Genomic DNA, 15,920 nt, shown 5'->3' with positions numbered 1-15,920 from the left:
ATACTTCTTCTTTTCTCCCTTTTTCAATACTTAAAATATCTTTAAAGAATGAATTTAAAATCCATATGCTGACAAAAGGCCTTCTTTCCCTTCTTCTTTCCCTTTATTTCTCTTCCTTATTTGTTAATAAGTCCTAAACACAAATTTCCAAAAATAGTCATTGAACTTATCACTTATTCCAATTAAACTACTAAATTTCAATTTCTTATATTTTGCCACTAACTCGATGTTTGGGGTATTACAATTGATAAGTCTAATAATGTTGATGATGATAATGTTAATATTTTTGATGATATTGTGTATCATAAGTTTAACATATTTGATCCAAGAAATTGGGATGCTTTAGATTCTCAAATGATTACATTTTAATGATAAAAGGTCCTAAAAGAGATTTATTCATTGTGAAATGTGTTAACGATAAAATTGAAAGACAATTATCTACCTCATTCTACACTAGAATACTATCAAATGGAGAAAAATGTGATAGAGATTAACTTGTATATTCAAAAGAACTTAATAAAGTTTTTTATTTTTGTTGTAAATTATTTAAGAAATTGTGTGCTAAAGGTCAATTAGTAAATAATGGATATAGTGATTGGGCACATCTTTGTGTTAGAATTAGAGAACATGAAACTAGTATAGAACATGTCCAAAATATGAGCACTTGGTATGATTTACATTTAAGACTTAAAAAGACATAACTATTGACAAAGTAGCTCAAAAAACTTAAAATGAGAAAGAACATTGAAAAATGTCTTATTGAGAATTATTTCAATTGTAAAATTTCTTGTAAAACATAATCTAGCATTATGTGTTATTAATGAGAAATTGTATCAAATATCAATGAATTTTTTTTGGGATTAATTGAAATGTTAGCTGAGTTTGATCCTATTATTGAAGAGCATGTTCCTCGTATTACTAATGATGAGATTCATGTTCATTACCTTGGTCATAACATCCAAATGAGTTGATTCTTTTGCTTGCTTGTGCAATTAATCTAAATTGTTAAGAAAATAAATAGGCTAAATATTTTTCTATGATACTTGATTGTACTCTTGATATTAGTCACTAAGAGCAAATGTCTTTAATTTTAAGGCATGTGAATGTTTCGTCTGATTCTGTTAGCATAGAAGAATCTTTTTTTTTTAGGATTTTTGAATGTGAATGACACAATTAGACAAGGTCTTTTTGATTTTTTTCTGCATGAATTGAATGTTCTTGAACGTGATTTAGATGATATGCATGGACAAAAGTTATGATAATGGATCAAATATAAAAGAAAAAAAATCAAGGAGTACAAAGAAAACTTTTAGATTTGAATCCTAGAGCCTTTTAAGCTCCTAGTGGTGCCCATAGTCTTAATTTAATGTTTTGTGATATGGCCAACAATTATGGAAAAGCTAGAGATTTTTTTAGTGTAATACAATATATTTATACTATATTTGCAAATTCTACAAAAAGATGGTAAATTTTAAAAGAAAACGTGAAAGACTTAGCTCCTAAATTATTATCTTGTACTCGTTGGTAGAGTCGTGTTGATAGTGTAAAGGAAATACGATTTCAGATTTCAGTTATAAGAGAAGCGTTGCTTGAAGTTGCTAATAGTGATAAAAACTCTAAAATAAGAAGCGAAGATAAATCTTTAGCCAATAATAAGCTTTGTGATTTTGAGTTTATAGTGGCTATATGGTCATTTGATATGATTTGTTATATGCTTTCAATTCAATTAGTAAAAAAATTACAATCGGAAGATATGTTTGTTTCTGTTGCCATTGAAAATGTGAAAAAATTAATTTTATTTTTAAGGAGTATAGAGAGAAAGGTTTTTCTAATGCTCTTGAAGTTGCTAAGGAACTTGCAATTGATATGGAAATTGATCCATTTTTTCTTCAAAGGCCTCAAATCAAAAGAAAAAGATAGTTTGATGAGAACTTAAATGATTAAAGTCCACAATGTGCAGAAGAGTCTTTTAGAATTAATTATTTTAATTGCATCATTGATCAAGCAATTGTTTCACTTAATAGGAGATTTGAACAATATGAAAATATGTTTGGTTTTTTATTTTCTTATGACAAATTACATTAGCTAGATGATTCTAGTTTAAAATTTTGTTGTTTTCGTTTGGAAGATGCGCTTAAGAATGGTGATAAATGTGATATTCATGGATATGACTTATATGTGGAGTTGAAGCTACTTCAAGAATTTTTGTCCACAGAAAAATTGGGAGCTTTTGATATTTTAAAGTTTCTGAAGTGTGTTGATTATTTCCTAATACAATTATTCCATATATAATATTGTTATCAATTCTTGTGACAGTTGAAACGGCCAAAAGAAGTGTTTTGAAGTTAAAATTGTTCAAATTTTACTTGCGTAGTTTTATGTAACAAGAAAGACTTAATGGACTAGCTCTGGTGGCAATGAGAATGGGATTTAGATAAAGTTGCTTATGAATATTTGATTGATGAATTTGCATCAAAGAATGCTTGGAGGATGAGATTTTTTAAGTGACAAACGTGTAAGTTAATGAATGTCCCTTATTATTTTAGTTGTATTTTCTTAATAAAGTAATGAATAAAGTTTAATTATTCTTGTGGTTTATTAATGAAATATTAAATTAATTAATTAAATTAATGATACTTTCATTCTATGAGCCTTATTTTTAAATTTTTATTGAGTTGTTCTCGACCCCAAAAATCTCCGAGACGGTTCTACCTTTAGTCAATTTACAATTTGCAACAATCAATTTACATATAAATTTATTTTGATCGGCGTTTCTTTGAAGCTGTTTATTTATTTTTTTTCATAAAATATTAAAATATGTCGACGTGTGTGTCGAAATAGACGTGAAAAAAAGGAAATATTTATTTGTAGTCAGAAAGAGAGGATTAGAGGAAGATGAGACGAGAGGTAAAATTACTATATAAACCTAAGTAATATTTATTTATAAACTTAATTATTAGAGTTTGGGTAAAATACAATGATGGTCAGCAAACTTTTAAGGTAATTTCATTTTGGTCATTGAAACAAAATATTTTTTTATTAAAGTCACTATCATTAAGAAAAACATTCATTTCGATCCAAGCTCATAAACAGCTATATGTATCCCCTCCAATATCTTATTGATGAAAATTTAAGAGAAAACAAAGTAAGGACCTATTGTAGATTGAACCTAAAAACCTTTAAAAAAAGATTTCTAATACCCAACCATTAGATTAAGCAAGACATTTTATTATATTGCGATAAAATATTATATTTAGTTTATACTATGGAAGGAAAAAAATACAAAAGATTTAATTGTGATTGAACCTAAAATTTCAATGGGGTGAAAACCATCTAACTACTAGACTAAATTAATTTTTTATTATGTTCTAACAACAAAAATTAAGTTAAAATTTGACAAATTAATTTTTATCATGTTTTGTAACATGACATCATCAAATCTCGAATTTCATCTCAGGAATATTATTTCATTGAATCAAAAAAATTTCTCGATATGTTCAGACATGTGTGACAAAAACAAACGCAATCATGTACTTTTCCAAATAATAATAATAATAATAATAATAATATGGTCCAACATCAAAATTAATAAATCCATGGGTGCCCTGCCTCCTAGACAAGACCATTTGCTAATATTTTGAGATCATCATGAAGAAGCCTCTTGTTGATTCATTTACTATCGATCATGATGGAGAGTACTGCCTTTTCGGATCAGAACACCGCTATTTCGGAGCAGCAAACGGACATTTGGAAATTTGGTATAGCAGTTCACCCCTTGGTCCCTGGGAACCACACAAGAAGAACCCTATTTATAATACTTACAGTAGTTTTGGGGCTCGTAATGGACTGCGGCGAAACATATGGACGACGTGTGCGGATATTCAAGGTTGAAGTGACGTTTCATTTCCCTTTGAGGAGTCCAGCAAGGGCCGGAATGCCTGGAATGGTGCCCGGTATCATTATCTTGATGTACAGCAGCTAAAGTCTGGTGAATGGGTTGGGGTTATGGATGGGGACCGAGTACCTTCAGGAGACTTGGTCCATCGTCTTTTTCTTGGTTGTGCTTCAGTTGCAGTAGTTACCGGCCTCATTCTGTTATTAGATGTCCTACTAGGAGCAGTGAACTGCATTGTCTCCCTTAACTGGTGTTCCGATTACTCAGGAAAGAGAAGCGATACTCTTATTGCTTGGGAGAGAGCAAATGATTTTTCTTCGAAAGTGAGACGGGTTTTCAGCCGCTTAAATCGAACACCTTTATATCTGCGAAGCTGGATAAACCAACACCTGTACTGGAAAATTAGTTTTGGCTCCGGTGTTTGCTTTAGGAGTTGTGCTTTCTTGCATTGGAGTTACATTCATTTACGGAGGCAACGGTGTTGAAGAACCATACTCATGGAAGGGTCAGTTTTCGCAGTTTACATTGTTAACAATGACTTACGATGCTCGTCTCTGGAATTTGAAAATGTTTGTGAAGCATTATTCTAGGTGTGCTTCGGTAAAAGAAATTGTTGTGGTCTGGAACAAGGAATACCCCCTAAGTTGAGTGATCTTGACTCAGCAGTGCCTGTTCGGATCAGAGTCGAGGATCAGAACTCCCTCAATAACCGATTCAAGATTGATCCATTGATCAAGACTCGTTCGGTGCTTGAGCTTGACGATGATATAATGATGCCCTGTGATGATATAGAGCGTGGATTTATGTTGTGGCCCCAAATCCTAATAGGATTGTAGGATTCTACGCTCGGTTTGTCGATGGGAGCCAATTGAAGTATAGAGGTGAGAAATATGCAAGAAAAAATAAAGGGTATAATATGATTCTTATAGGGGCTGCTTTCATCGATAGTCAAGTAGCCTTCGAACGGTATAGGAGCAAGCAAGCCAAGGCGGGGAGAGAAGTGGTGGACGCGAAATTTAACTGCGAGGACGTGCTAATGAACTTCTTGTATGCGAATGCAAGCTCGTCTAAAACTGTTGAATATGTGAGACCTGCTTGGGGAATAGATACATCAAAACTTTCCAGTGCAGCAATCAGCAGACACAAACACACATTACAAAATAAGAAGCGAATGCCATAGGAAGTTTACTGATATGTACGGTAGTATGAGTGGCCGGCGGTGGGAATTCGGTTCCCGGAAGGATCATTGGGATGTATAGCAGGAAAGTAACAGCAATAGCTTTAAGAGTGGCTCGGCCTGCGATTCCAACTTGTTCATCGGATTCTCTTACCTGACGGGTAAAATTTGCGTCTCCTCTCAATGCGAGTTGTTAATAGTGCACATTGATGTTCATGTTTTCTTGTTACATAGAAAAGGTGTTAGAATGTTGAATACATGATTGTTAATCCCCTTTACTCTTCTTAATTAGAAACAATAATATCTGGTAAATGAATGTTTAAACCTGTTCAAGTCATAGATTGAGAAAATAATGACACATCTTTTATATTACTTTTTATTTTTGTATCATTTGTAACCTCAGAATTATTTCAATTCGGACGTGCATGTGCATGCACGTTTTGGGGTTTAGACAAATATTGATGGACCATGCAGTACTGACTGATCAAACAGAAGATTTATCATCCTTTCCGACATAATCAAAGACCGACTTCCATGTCTTGTCTATGTCTGTGTTATTTTATTTCTTTATGAGACATGTCTTTCAGTTCCCTTTGGGTCCATGTATAATTTATGTCCCAATCAAAAAGTAAAGGGACACTAATAAAAAAGTTACAGTCTATGGAACTCACTTGCACAGGTGGAATGACAGGCAATTGGGAAAAAAAACATTGAGGATTTGTGGTTTACTTTTTATAGTTGAGTAAAAAAAATAATTGATTAATTAAGTGATTTAATGATAAAAAAAGATTATTATTTTTAAAGATATTAAGTAGTTATATTGGTAGAATATGTTTGTATTATCAAAGATTATAATTTTATATTTTTTTGAATAGTATAGGGGATTACAAAATAATATATGTTCAAAATTTTCATAATTTATGGACAATATATATATATATATATATATATATTACAAACATAGCTATTCGAACAAAAAATCTTTGTGTGTTCGGTTCACGAAATATAAGATTATCTTTGAGAATAAGATTACTGGTGTAACATTACTCTGTGAATTTTGTATTACCATGATTGATTTGTTTAGCAGGAATGTAAGATTATTGTATTTAGTTGAAGGAATATAATATTACTTGGATGCATATTTTACCAAACTACTTGTGTGATATATATATTTTTAACAAGTAAAATTTTAATATTAAATTATAAATATTTGGATGAAAATTAATAAAAATATTTTAATTATTACACTATCTAAGTTTAAATAAAAAATACATTTAGCATATAATTAATATAATTAGTATATCAAACTTATAATTTTAAATAATTTTTATAAATATCATATTTATTTATATAAAATATAATATAATATAAAAAATAATATTGCGATCTTGAGTGGACAAATATATATATATATATATATATATTTAATATATAATATCTATTTTTTAATAACTCAAAAAATAAATATTATTTTAAATAATTAGATTTTTTACAATAATAACATTTTCATCTCATAAATTATAAAATAATTGATATAATAAATATTAAAAAATATAAAATAAATTTAACTACTCAAATTTATTAATATTTTACTAAATTAAACTCTTTGTATATTATTATTATTATTAAGTTTATAATTTTGAGTAAAGTAAGAAAGAAGAATATTTATGAAGGATCCATATGAAAAAAAAATCATTTCAAGGGTATCTGTGTAAAGGTAATAATATAATTCCGTGAATGATGATTCACTCTCATACCTTTTCCACGAACCAAACGCCCGTTAACGAGAATAAGATTTCCTCTACCTAAATTGGGTCTCAGCAGGTTCAGGCAGTAAAGCAGGTTACAAAGCTATCCTACGTGGTCTTATCAACGGTGCCTATTTCCTTGTTTTGCGCTTTGTTGATCCGACGGTCACATTCAATTTGAACGCCATGGATCCCACTATAAAGGATCTGATTGTAGGCGTCCCCTCTAATCTAATCCAATAAAAGAATTATTTTTTTTATTCCTCTTTGACTGGAACCAAAAAAGCAAAAAAATATGTTCCTCTGACACCCAACAATTTATTTTTGTATTTTTACTTAAACTACTTTTTTTATTATTATAATTGTAAAGGAAAAGTGGGGGAATTTTGGAGAGAGAAATGTTGACCAAGGAGAAGGATTTTGATCCAAAGCTTGAGAATCAGGGAACCAATGGTCCAATAATAATAACAACAATGATGAGAAAAATGTTAATTGTTCTTCTTCTAATGGTGAAGCTTCCAACAATACTGTGAAATCAAAAAGCTTTTCGTTTAGAGCTCCTCAGGAAAATTTCAGTATTGATGCTTTTGAACTGGGCAAGATCTATGGTGTTGGTTCTTATTCAAAAGTAAGCATTTTGATTTTTTATTGGTTTTTGGATTTCTGGGTTTTGTTTTGTTATTTATGTTGGGGAAAACGAGTTATTTCCCACACGAACGTAGTTTTAAAATTGACCTAAAATATCAAGATTAAAACCACCAAAGGTTGCACATCGGATAAACCTGTCAAATTATTGAATATTGAAACATAATAGAAAAGAACCGAATAAAAACAATAAAGGAGAGAACACACCAAATTTACGAGGTTCGAAGAGAATATCGTCTACTCCTTGGGCACCACACCGGATGATAACTTCACTATATCGCCAATATTACAAATGAAATTTTTTAGAATTCCCAAAGTGAGAGAATGAAGAATACAAGAGGAAGGGAGAACTTGTTTTTGGGATGATTTCTAATGGAAATACTTAGGCCTATTTATAGTTGAGTTTTAAGAACAATATGTTCAAAGTTTGGCCACCTACCAAAGAATTTTCCTATGTGTACAAGTTAGTCACCAAATATGAAATTCACATATTCAAAGTTTGGCCACCAACCAAGATAAAATTTCCAATAAGTTGGCCACCAACCAAGATGAAATTTCCAACTTGTCAACTTAATTTCTAGACAAATCTAACAAATCTCCACCTTGGCTTGAAATTACCAAGCCTACTCAACTTCTTCAACTCCCCAAATTTGTAGTGCCTCTAATTGTGCTCACAAGCGCTACACACCCGAAGGTGTTCATACTTTCAGGATATTAATCAAGTTCAAACAATGATTGAACTTGATTACTGTTACCACCTTGGTCATCATATCTGCAGGATTTTCTGATGTCGCAATTTTCTGAAGTAGAATCTTTCCTTCTTCAAAGATCTCCCGCACAAAGTGATACCTCACGTCGATATGCTTAGTCCTTGAATGATAGACTTGATTTTTCGCTAAGTGAATAGCGCTCTAACTGTCACAATAGAGACTAATGTGACTTTGAACAACTCCCAAGTCTTCCATCAACCCGTTAAGCCAAATTGCTTCCTTTACAGCCTCTGAAACTGCCATGTATTCTGCCTCTGTAGTAGACAAGGCCACCGTAGATTGCAATGTAGACTTCCAACTTACTGGGGCTTTAGCAAGAGTAAACAAATACCCAGTAGTTGATCGACGCTTATCAAAATCATCAGCATAATCGGAATCAACATATCCAACCACACACTGACCAAGTGCTTCATCCTGTTCAAAAACTAAACCAACATCCATGGTTTGTTGGAGATACCGTAGAATCCATTTCACAGCTTGCCAATGTCTTCTCCAGGATCATGTATGTACCTGCTCACAACTCCAACTGCTTGTGAAATGTCAGGACGCGTACACACCATTGCATACATCAAGCTCCCAACTGCATTAGCATATGGAACTTTTGCCATATACACTCGTTCTTCGTTAATTTTAGGAGATAATTGAGAACTAAGTTTCAAATGAGAAGTCAATGGGATACTTACATGTTTGGTATTTTCATTCATGCCAAAACATTGTAATACCTTTCTCAGATACTTCTTCTGTGTTAAACAAAGCTTCCCTCTTTGTCTATCTCTGCTTATCTCCATACCAAGAATCTTCTTGGCCTCACCTAGATCTTTCATCTCAAACTCTTTATTCAACTGAGCCTTTAATTTGTGTATCTCCTTTTGACTATTCGAAACGATCAACATATCGTCAACGTACAAGAGAAGATAAATGAAAGATCCATCTTTGAGCTTTTGCAAATACACACAATGATCATATTTGCTTCTAGTATACTTTTGCCTCCTCATAAAACTATCAAATCGCTTGTACCACTGCCTCGGAGATTGCTTCAATCCATATAGCGATTTGTTCAGCTTACAAACCCATTTCTCACAACCACCATCTTTGTATCCTTCTGGCTGAGTCATATATATCTCCTCTTCTAAATCACCATGCAAGAAAGTCGTATTTACATCAAGTTGAGCTAGCTCCAAATTCAACTGTGCTACTAAGGCCAACAATATTCTAATGGAGGAATACTTCACAATAGGGGAAAATACTTCATTGTAGTCGATTCCCTCCTTTTGAGCGTAGCCTTTAGCTACCAACCATGCCTTGTAGCGAACATCTTTCTTGCTATGAGATCCATCTTTCTTTACAAATACCCACTTGCATCCAATGCCTCTTTTACCTTTTGGTAATTGTGCCAATTTCCAAGTGTTGTTGTTTTGGAGAGATTGCATTTCTTCATCCATGACACTTTTCCACTTATCACTTTCCAAGCTTTGTATTGCTTCTTGGTAAGTGATAGGGATATCATCATCAACAACTGGAAGAGCATAGGCCACCATATCAACAAATCGAGCAGGTCTACGAATTTCTCTCCTTAGCCTTTTAACTGTAAGTGGTTCTGGTGTCTCCAATGGTTCTTGGGTTTGAACCTCTTCATATTCTGATTATTCTATTGGAGTTGAAGAATCAGCTGCATCAACTTCTGGGATCATTGTCTGCTGAAACTCCACCTGTTTTAGAGTATGCTCCACTTGCTGCGGAGTACTACTTGTCTGGACAGCTTCACTTGTTACCTTCTTTACTATGGCAGATTCATCAAAGGTAACATATCTGCTACAAATTATCTTCTTGGTGTCTAAACACCAAAGGCAGAATCCCTTCACTCCATGGGTGATTCCCATAAAGAGAGCATTCTTTGCTCTCGGATCAAGCTTGGATTCCTTCACATGATAATAAGCAGTGGATCCAAATACATGTAAGGAATCATAATCAGTAGCAGGTTTTCCAGACCGTACCTCCAATGGTGTTTTTCCTCCTATCGCTGATGACGGAAGACGATTGATGAGATGGCCAACATATGTCACAGCCTCAGCCCAAAATGCCTTGCCTAACCCAGCATTAGACAACATACATCGAACTTTCTCTAATAGTGTTCGATTCATACGCTCTGTCACCCCCATTCTGTTGTGGTGTATGTCTAAGAGTGAAGTGTCGAATAATACCATACTCATGGCAAACGTCAAAGAATGGGTCACTTTTATATTCCCCTCCATTGTCCGTCCTAAGACGTTTGATCTTTCTACCAGTCTGGTTCTCGATCATATTTTTCCATTTCATGAAAATTTGAAGCACTTTATCTTTAAACTTCATCGGATACACCCAAACTCTTCTGGAAAAGTCATCTACAAAAGTTACAAAATAATGGTTTCCTCCCAAAGACGATGTCTTTGAAGGACCCCATACATCTGAGTGAATATAATCTACAATACCTTTTGTATTATGTATAGTGGTGCCAAACTTCACTCTCTTCTGCTTTCCCAGAACACAATGCTCGTAAAAGTTCAATTTGCAAGCCTTTGCACCTTTCAACAATCCTTTCTTTGTCAGAATTTGCAAGGATTTCTCTCCAGCATGTCCCAACCGCATATGCCACAACTGGTTTGCGTCCAAATCATCACCTCCGGAAGCTGTTGCAACTACTCCAATAATTGTACTACCTTGGTAGTAATACAAATTATTTTTCCTGATGCCCTTCATCATCACAAGTGCGCCATATGTGACTTTTAAAACTCCATCTCTCATAGTGACTACTGAGCCTTTGGATTCCAAGGCTCCAAACAAGATGAGATTTTTCTTCAAACTGGGCACGTATCGGACATCCGTCAGAACTCTGGTTGATCCATCTTGATTCTTCAATCGAATTGAACCTATCCCAACAGTTTTACAGGAATTATCATTGCCCATATAAACAACTCCTGCATTTAGTTCCACTAAATCGGAGAACCACTCTCGATTAGGGGACATATGATAGGTGCAACCCGAATCTAATATCCACTCATCGAAATGGAATGTTGTTGATGAAGCAACCAATGATATGTCAGAGTCATGTGCATCATGCTCTGCAACACATGCATCTGGAGCATCTTTTCCTTTCTTCTTCAGCTTCGGACAATCTTTCTTCCAATGGCCTTTCTCATGACAAAAGGCACATTCATCTTTTCCCAGTCTGGACTTTGACTTTGATCTCCCTCTCCACTTTGGCATTTGACTTTTCGAGCGACCTCTTGCCACCATGGCCTCCGCTGCTTCGTACTTGCTCTCCTTCTTGGTTTTCTTCCTGAGTTCATAACTATACAAAGCAGCAGTTACATCTTTAAGGGTAACATTATCCTTACCATGAAGTAATGTTGTCTCAAGGTGCTCAAATTCATCTGGAAGCGATGACAACAACATCAAAGCCAAATCTTCATCTTTGAAGGTTTCATCCATGCCCAATAAGTCTTCCACTAGCTCATTGAACGTAGTGATGTGTTCATTCATACTGGTGCCTGGTTGATAATCAAATTTGAACAATCTTTTCTTCATGTGGAGACGATTCTAAGAGCTTTTCTTCAGGAATTTTTCCTCCAAAGCTTTCCACATCTTACTTGCAGAAGTCTCGTTCTTGTAGCCATACTTCTGCTCCCTGGAAAAAGAAGATCGAATCGTGCTGCACGCCAAACGATTGATTGTTCCCCATTCTTTCTCCTTCATATATTCGAGCTTTTCTTCCTCAATGGCGATGTCTAGACCTTGTTGGAATAAAGCGTCTAACACATCGCCTTGCCACATGCCAAAATGATCGGATCCATCGAACAACTCCACCGAGAAATTTGCATTTGACATCACCCTCCTCACCGGTCCAGATGAAGAGCTTGATGTCTCAACTGATCCCTATTTTGGCATTTTAATTCTAATGAACAATATTCAATATCACGAACTGTATCTTTTCAGCAACGGAACCACCAGGATAACCTCAAACGAAACTCTGATGCCAATTGTTGGAGAAAACGAGTTATTTCCCACATGAACGTAGTTTTAAAATTGACCTAAAATGTCAAGATTAAAACCACCAAAGGTTTCACAGCGGATAAACCTGTCAAACTATTGAATATTGAAACATAATGGAAAAGAACCGAATAAAAACAATAAAGGAGAGAACACGCCAAATTTACGAGGTTCGACGAGAATATCGTCTACTCCTCGGACACCACACCGGATGATAACTTCACTATATCGCCAATATTACAAATGGAATTTTTTAGAATTCCCAAAGTGGGAGAATGAAGAATACAAGAGGAATAGAGAACTTGTTTTTGGGATGATTTCTAATGAAAATACTTAGGCCTATTTATAGTTGAGTTTTAAGAACAATATGTTCAAAGTTTGACCACCTACCAAAGAATTCTCCAATGTGTACAAGTTAACTACCAAATATGAAATTCACATGTTCAAAGTTTGGCCACCAACCAAGATGAAATTTTCAATAAGTTGGCCACCAACCAAGATGAAATTTTCAACTTGTCAACTTTATTTCTAGACAAATCTAACAATTTATATATCTATGCATGCTCTAGCTAGCTTTATGAATTCGATGGGCAGTGACGATTGGTCGATTTATGATGAATTGTATATTTTTTAGATAACTTTTAGCTATCTTCATGATTTGTGTATTTCCCTAGTGATAAAGTAATTTGTTTGAACTTTGAATGGAAAGAAGTAATTTGCGTTAGTTTCCTGGAAATTTGATGCAAAGGACAGAAAATTAAACATTGGTTTGTTCCGAATATGATACTAATGTTGTCATTAGGTTGTGAGGGCAAAGAAGAAAGAAACCGGCATGGTATATGCGTTGAAGATCATGGACAAAAAGTTCATCACCAAAGAAAACAAAACAGCTTATGTAAAGTTGGAACGGGTTGTGCTCGATCAGCTGGACCATCCTGGCATTGTGCAGCTACATTTTACGTTTCAAGATTCTCTCTCTCTCTGTAGGTATTCTTGGCTGTAACAATTGGCAGTGTTTTCAGTTACGTGCATGCTTTTGTAGTTAGTTTTTACAACAACTTCTCTCCCCATTGGTGTTATCTTTCCAGCTCATTCAGTTTTCGTTTTTGTTTGACGTTGCTTTCTTTGATCATAATGTGAAGACATGGCGCTTGAATCCTGTGAAGGTGGAGAGCTTTTTGACCAAATAACAAGAGTGAGTTGTTCTTAGCGTTTTGACTTTTCGTTTTGAACCTATCTCTGCTGGTTTATTCATGTTCAGTATCCACCATCTGGTTACGTTTCATGCAGAAAGGTCGTTTATCGGAGGATGAAGCTCGTTTTTATGCTGCAGAGCTTGTAGATGCACTTGAATACATACATGGCATGGGATTGATACATAGAGATATTAAGGTATTTTCCGAGCATGTCTGTTTTGTTACATCAACATTTGAGAAACTACTAAATGCTTAACTTATGGCAGACAGAGAATTTGCTAATAACCAAAGGCGGTCATCTTAAGATTGCGGACTTTGGTAGTGTAAAGCCAATGGAAGACAGCCGAATTACAGTCCTTCCTAATGCAGCCTCGGGTAAATTCATCCTTATATCATATAAAAGAAAACACCCCTTCCTTTGCATTCCTGAACGTTAAACGCTAAGATTGTGTCCGGTACTTGTCCAGATGATAAGGCATGCACATTTGTGGGGACGGCCGCATATGTTCCTCCTGAAGTCCTTAACTCTTCTCCAGCAACTTCCGGGTTAGTGACCTTCAATCACTTAACGAATTAGTCTTGCAATCTAGATTAAAACCATCAAACAAAACCGATTTTAGTAACAGTTTTAATTATTAACTTGTTAAATTGTTGTTTATAGGATAACTAGTTTGTTCTAACATATTCAAACAGAAATGACATCTGGGCACTTGGTTGCACCTTGTACCAAATGCTTTCAGGGACTTCTCCTTTTAAAGATACAAGCGAATGGCTTATATTTCAAAGAATTATAGCCAGAGATATAAGATTTCCAAACTACTTTTCCGAAGAAGCCAAAGACCTTATCGATCACTTAATGGTAAGCTGCAATTTTTATGCATGTTGGGATTTGATTTCTGCTATGCATTCATGATCTTGTAGCTAAGACTTTGAAGTTCTTTGTCCAATTATCTATTTATGTTATCAGATGAATATCAGATTTGTTCCGTTCCGTTTTCACGGGAAAATAACAAATAAAAGCCTTATCATGATAAATTCTTCTCTGTGGTGTGTGATCTTGATTTACAAGAAAAAAATTGTAGCCGTGGAATTGTGTAATGCGAATCTGATGCAGGATACCGATCCCGGTAGACGAGCAGGTGTTGGACCCGAAGGTTATGCCGCTCTCAAGAGGCATCCTTTCTTTAGGGAAGTTGACTGGAGCAATGTAAGAGCAGGAACCCCTCCAAAGCTTGCATTACAGAGCGGGGTATGACAGCATATATGCTTCAGTATCTGTATTGTCTTTTGAGAGTTTTAAAATATTGCCATTTATTTTTTCAGGCTCGTTCAAGTGACGGTGATGATCATAGTTATTCTTCACAGAATCCGACTCCCATCCGATATGGTTCAGGCAGACAAAATGATGGACCATCATCGACTGAATCACCTGGCCATATAAATAGAATGGCCTCCATCGACTCCTTTGACTCAAAATGGTATTTTTTTGGTGTCTAGCTATTTTCTCAGCATATGTTCTTAGATTTTGTTGAAAGGACATGACTTTTCCGATTTCTCTAAGATAGTTGTCTTACATAATGATTTTTCCAAATTGTAATCCGAGTATTATTGTTTACGTACATTGTGTTAACAGGCAGCAATTTCTGGAACCCGGAGAATCTGTTCTTATGATCTCGATGGTGAAGAAAATACAGAAATTATCGAGCAAGAAGGTGCAGCTTATCCTCACCAACAAGCCGAAATTGATTTATGTAAATCCCGCGAAAATGGTGGTAAAAGGGAATATTATTTGGTCCGACAATTCCAGTGACCTTAATGTCCAGGTCACAAGTCCGTCACAGTTCAAGATTTGCACGGTAAGTCTCTGCAAGTGTTCCAGTAGGATAGAAATGAATTCCTCAAATTCAACATTCACCGTAGTCCTTTGTGTTCCTTTTGCTTGTTATGTGTCGGTGACGATGAAAACTGCAAACTTACATATTAATCTGTCCATGCTTTCGATTCCTCCTTCTATGGCTGTTCCAGTCGAAAAAGGTCTTGTCATTCGAAGATGCGAAACAAAGAGCATGGCAGTGGAAAAAAGCCATCGATAGCCTTCAAAACCAATGAAGTGATTCATTCATGGTCAAGAAGCACATTCATCAGGCATTCTGATATCGTCGAGTAACTTGAGAATCGTTAAATACAACCGGCATCTCGAACCAACCGTTTATGTCATGAGAGCGGCTCAAGAGTGCTTCTATTCAGCAGTTTTCTGGTGCAGGAACGTCTTTCTGTTTGTATTAGGCTTTCATACACTCTCGTGGAATTCGGTACGTAATGAAGGTTTTCTGACATGTTTCAACCTGTCTGAAATTAATTAACAATCTGAAATATGGTCTTTTAATTTTGGGGGGGGGGGAAGGGGGATTTTTCTGTTAATGTACATGTTTTAATGTATCACACATAAATACCATGAGTTTG

The 15,920-nt window shown here is 34.9% G+C and overlaps 1 protein-coding gene and 1 pseudogene across 1 annotated transcript; both read left to right on the top strand.

The window, feature by feature from the left end:
• The first annotated feature begins 3,503 nt into the window (after positions 1-3,503).
• On the top strand, positions 3,504-5,222 carry LOC120157740 (annotated as a pseudogene).
• A 1,996-nt stretch (positions 5,223-7,218) lies between these two features.
• Positions 7,219-15,715, top strand: LOC120157739 (3-phosphoinositide-dependent protein kinase 2-like). The gene is made up of 12 exons (XM_039168782.1): positions 7,219-7,273; positions 7,336-7,448; positions 13,064-13,244; positions 13,404-13,456; positions 13,552-13,653; positions 13,724-13,832; positions 13,925-14,003; positions 14,151-14,316; positions 14,572-14,706; positions 14,781-14,935; positions 15,091-15,313; positions 15,483-15,715. Exons 1-12 carry the CDS (start codon positions 7,219-7,221, stop codon positions 15,564-15,566), a joined length of 1,455 nt encoding a protein of 484 aa, XP_039024713.1. The 3' UTR covers positions 15,567-15,715.
• Positions 15,716-15,920: the final 205 nt, after the last annotated feature.

This window comes from Hibiscus syriacus, unplaced genomic scaffold, assembly GCF_006381635.1.
Source record: "Hibiscus syriacus cultivar Baekdansim isolate YM2019G1 unplaced genomic scaffold, ASM638163v2 tig00111276_pilon, whole genome shotgun sequence".
In the NCBI taxonomy this organism is placed as follows: Eukaryota; Viridiplantae; Streptophyta; class Magnoliopsida; order Malvales; family Malvaceae; genus Hibiscus; species Hibiscus syriacus.
This window is presented reverse-complemented; position numbering and strand designations above follow the sequence as displayed.

Coding starts and splice junctions, on each gene's coding strand:
- LOC120157739 (XM_039168782.1), top strand. CDS start 7,219: ATGTTGACCAAGGAGAAGGATTTTGATCCAAAGCTTGAGAATCAGGGA. Junction 13,245..13,403: donor TCAAGATTCTCTCTCTCTCT/GTAGGTATTCTT, acceptor CATAATGTGAAG/ACATGGCGCTTGAATCCTGT. Junction 13,654..13,723: donor TGATACATAGAGATATTAAG/GTATTTTCCGAG, acceptor AACTTATGGCAG/ACAGAGAATTTGCTAATAAC.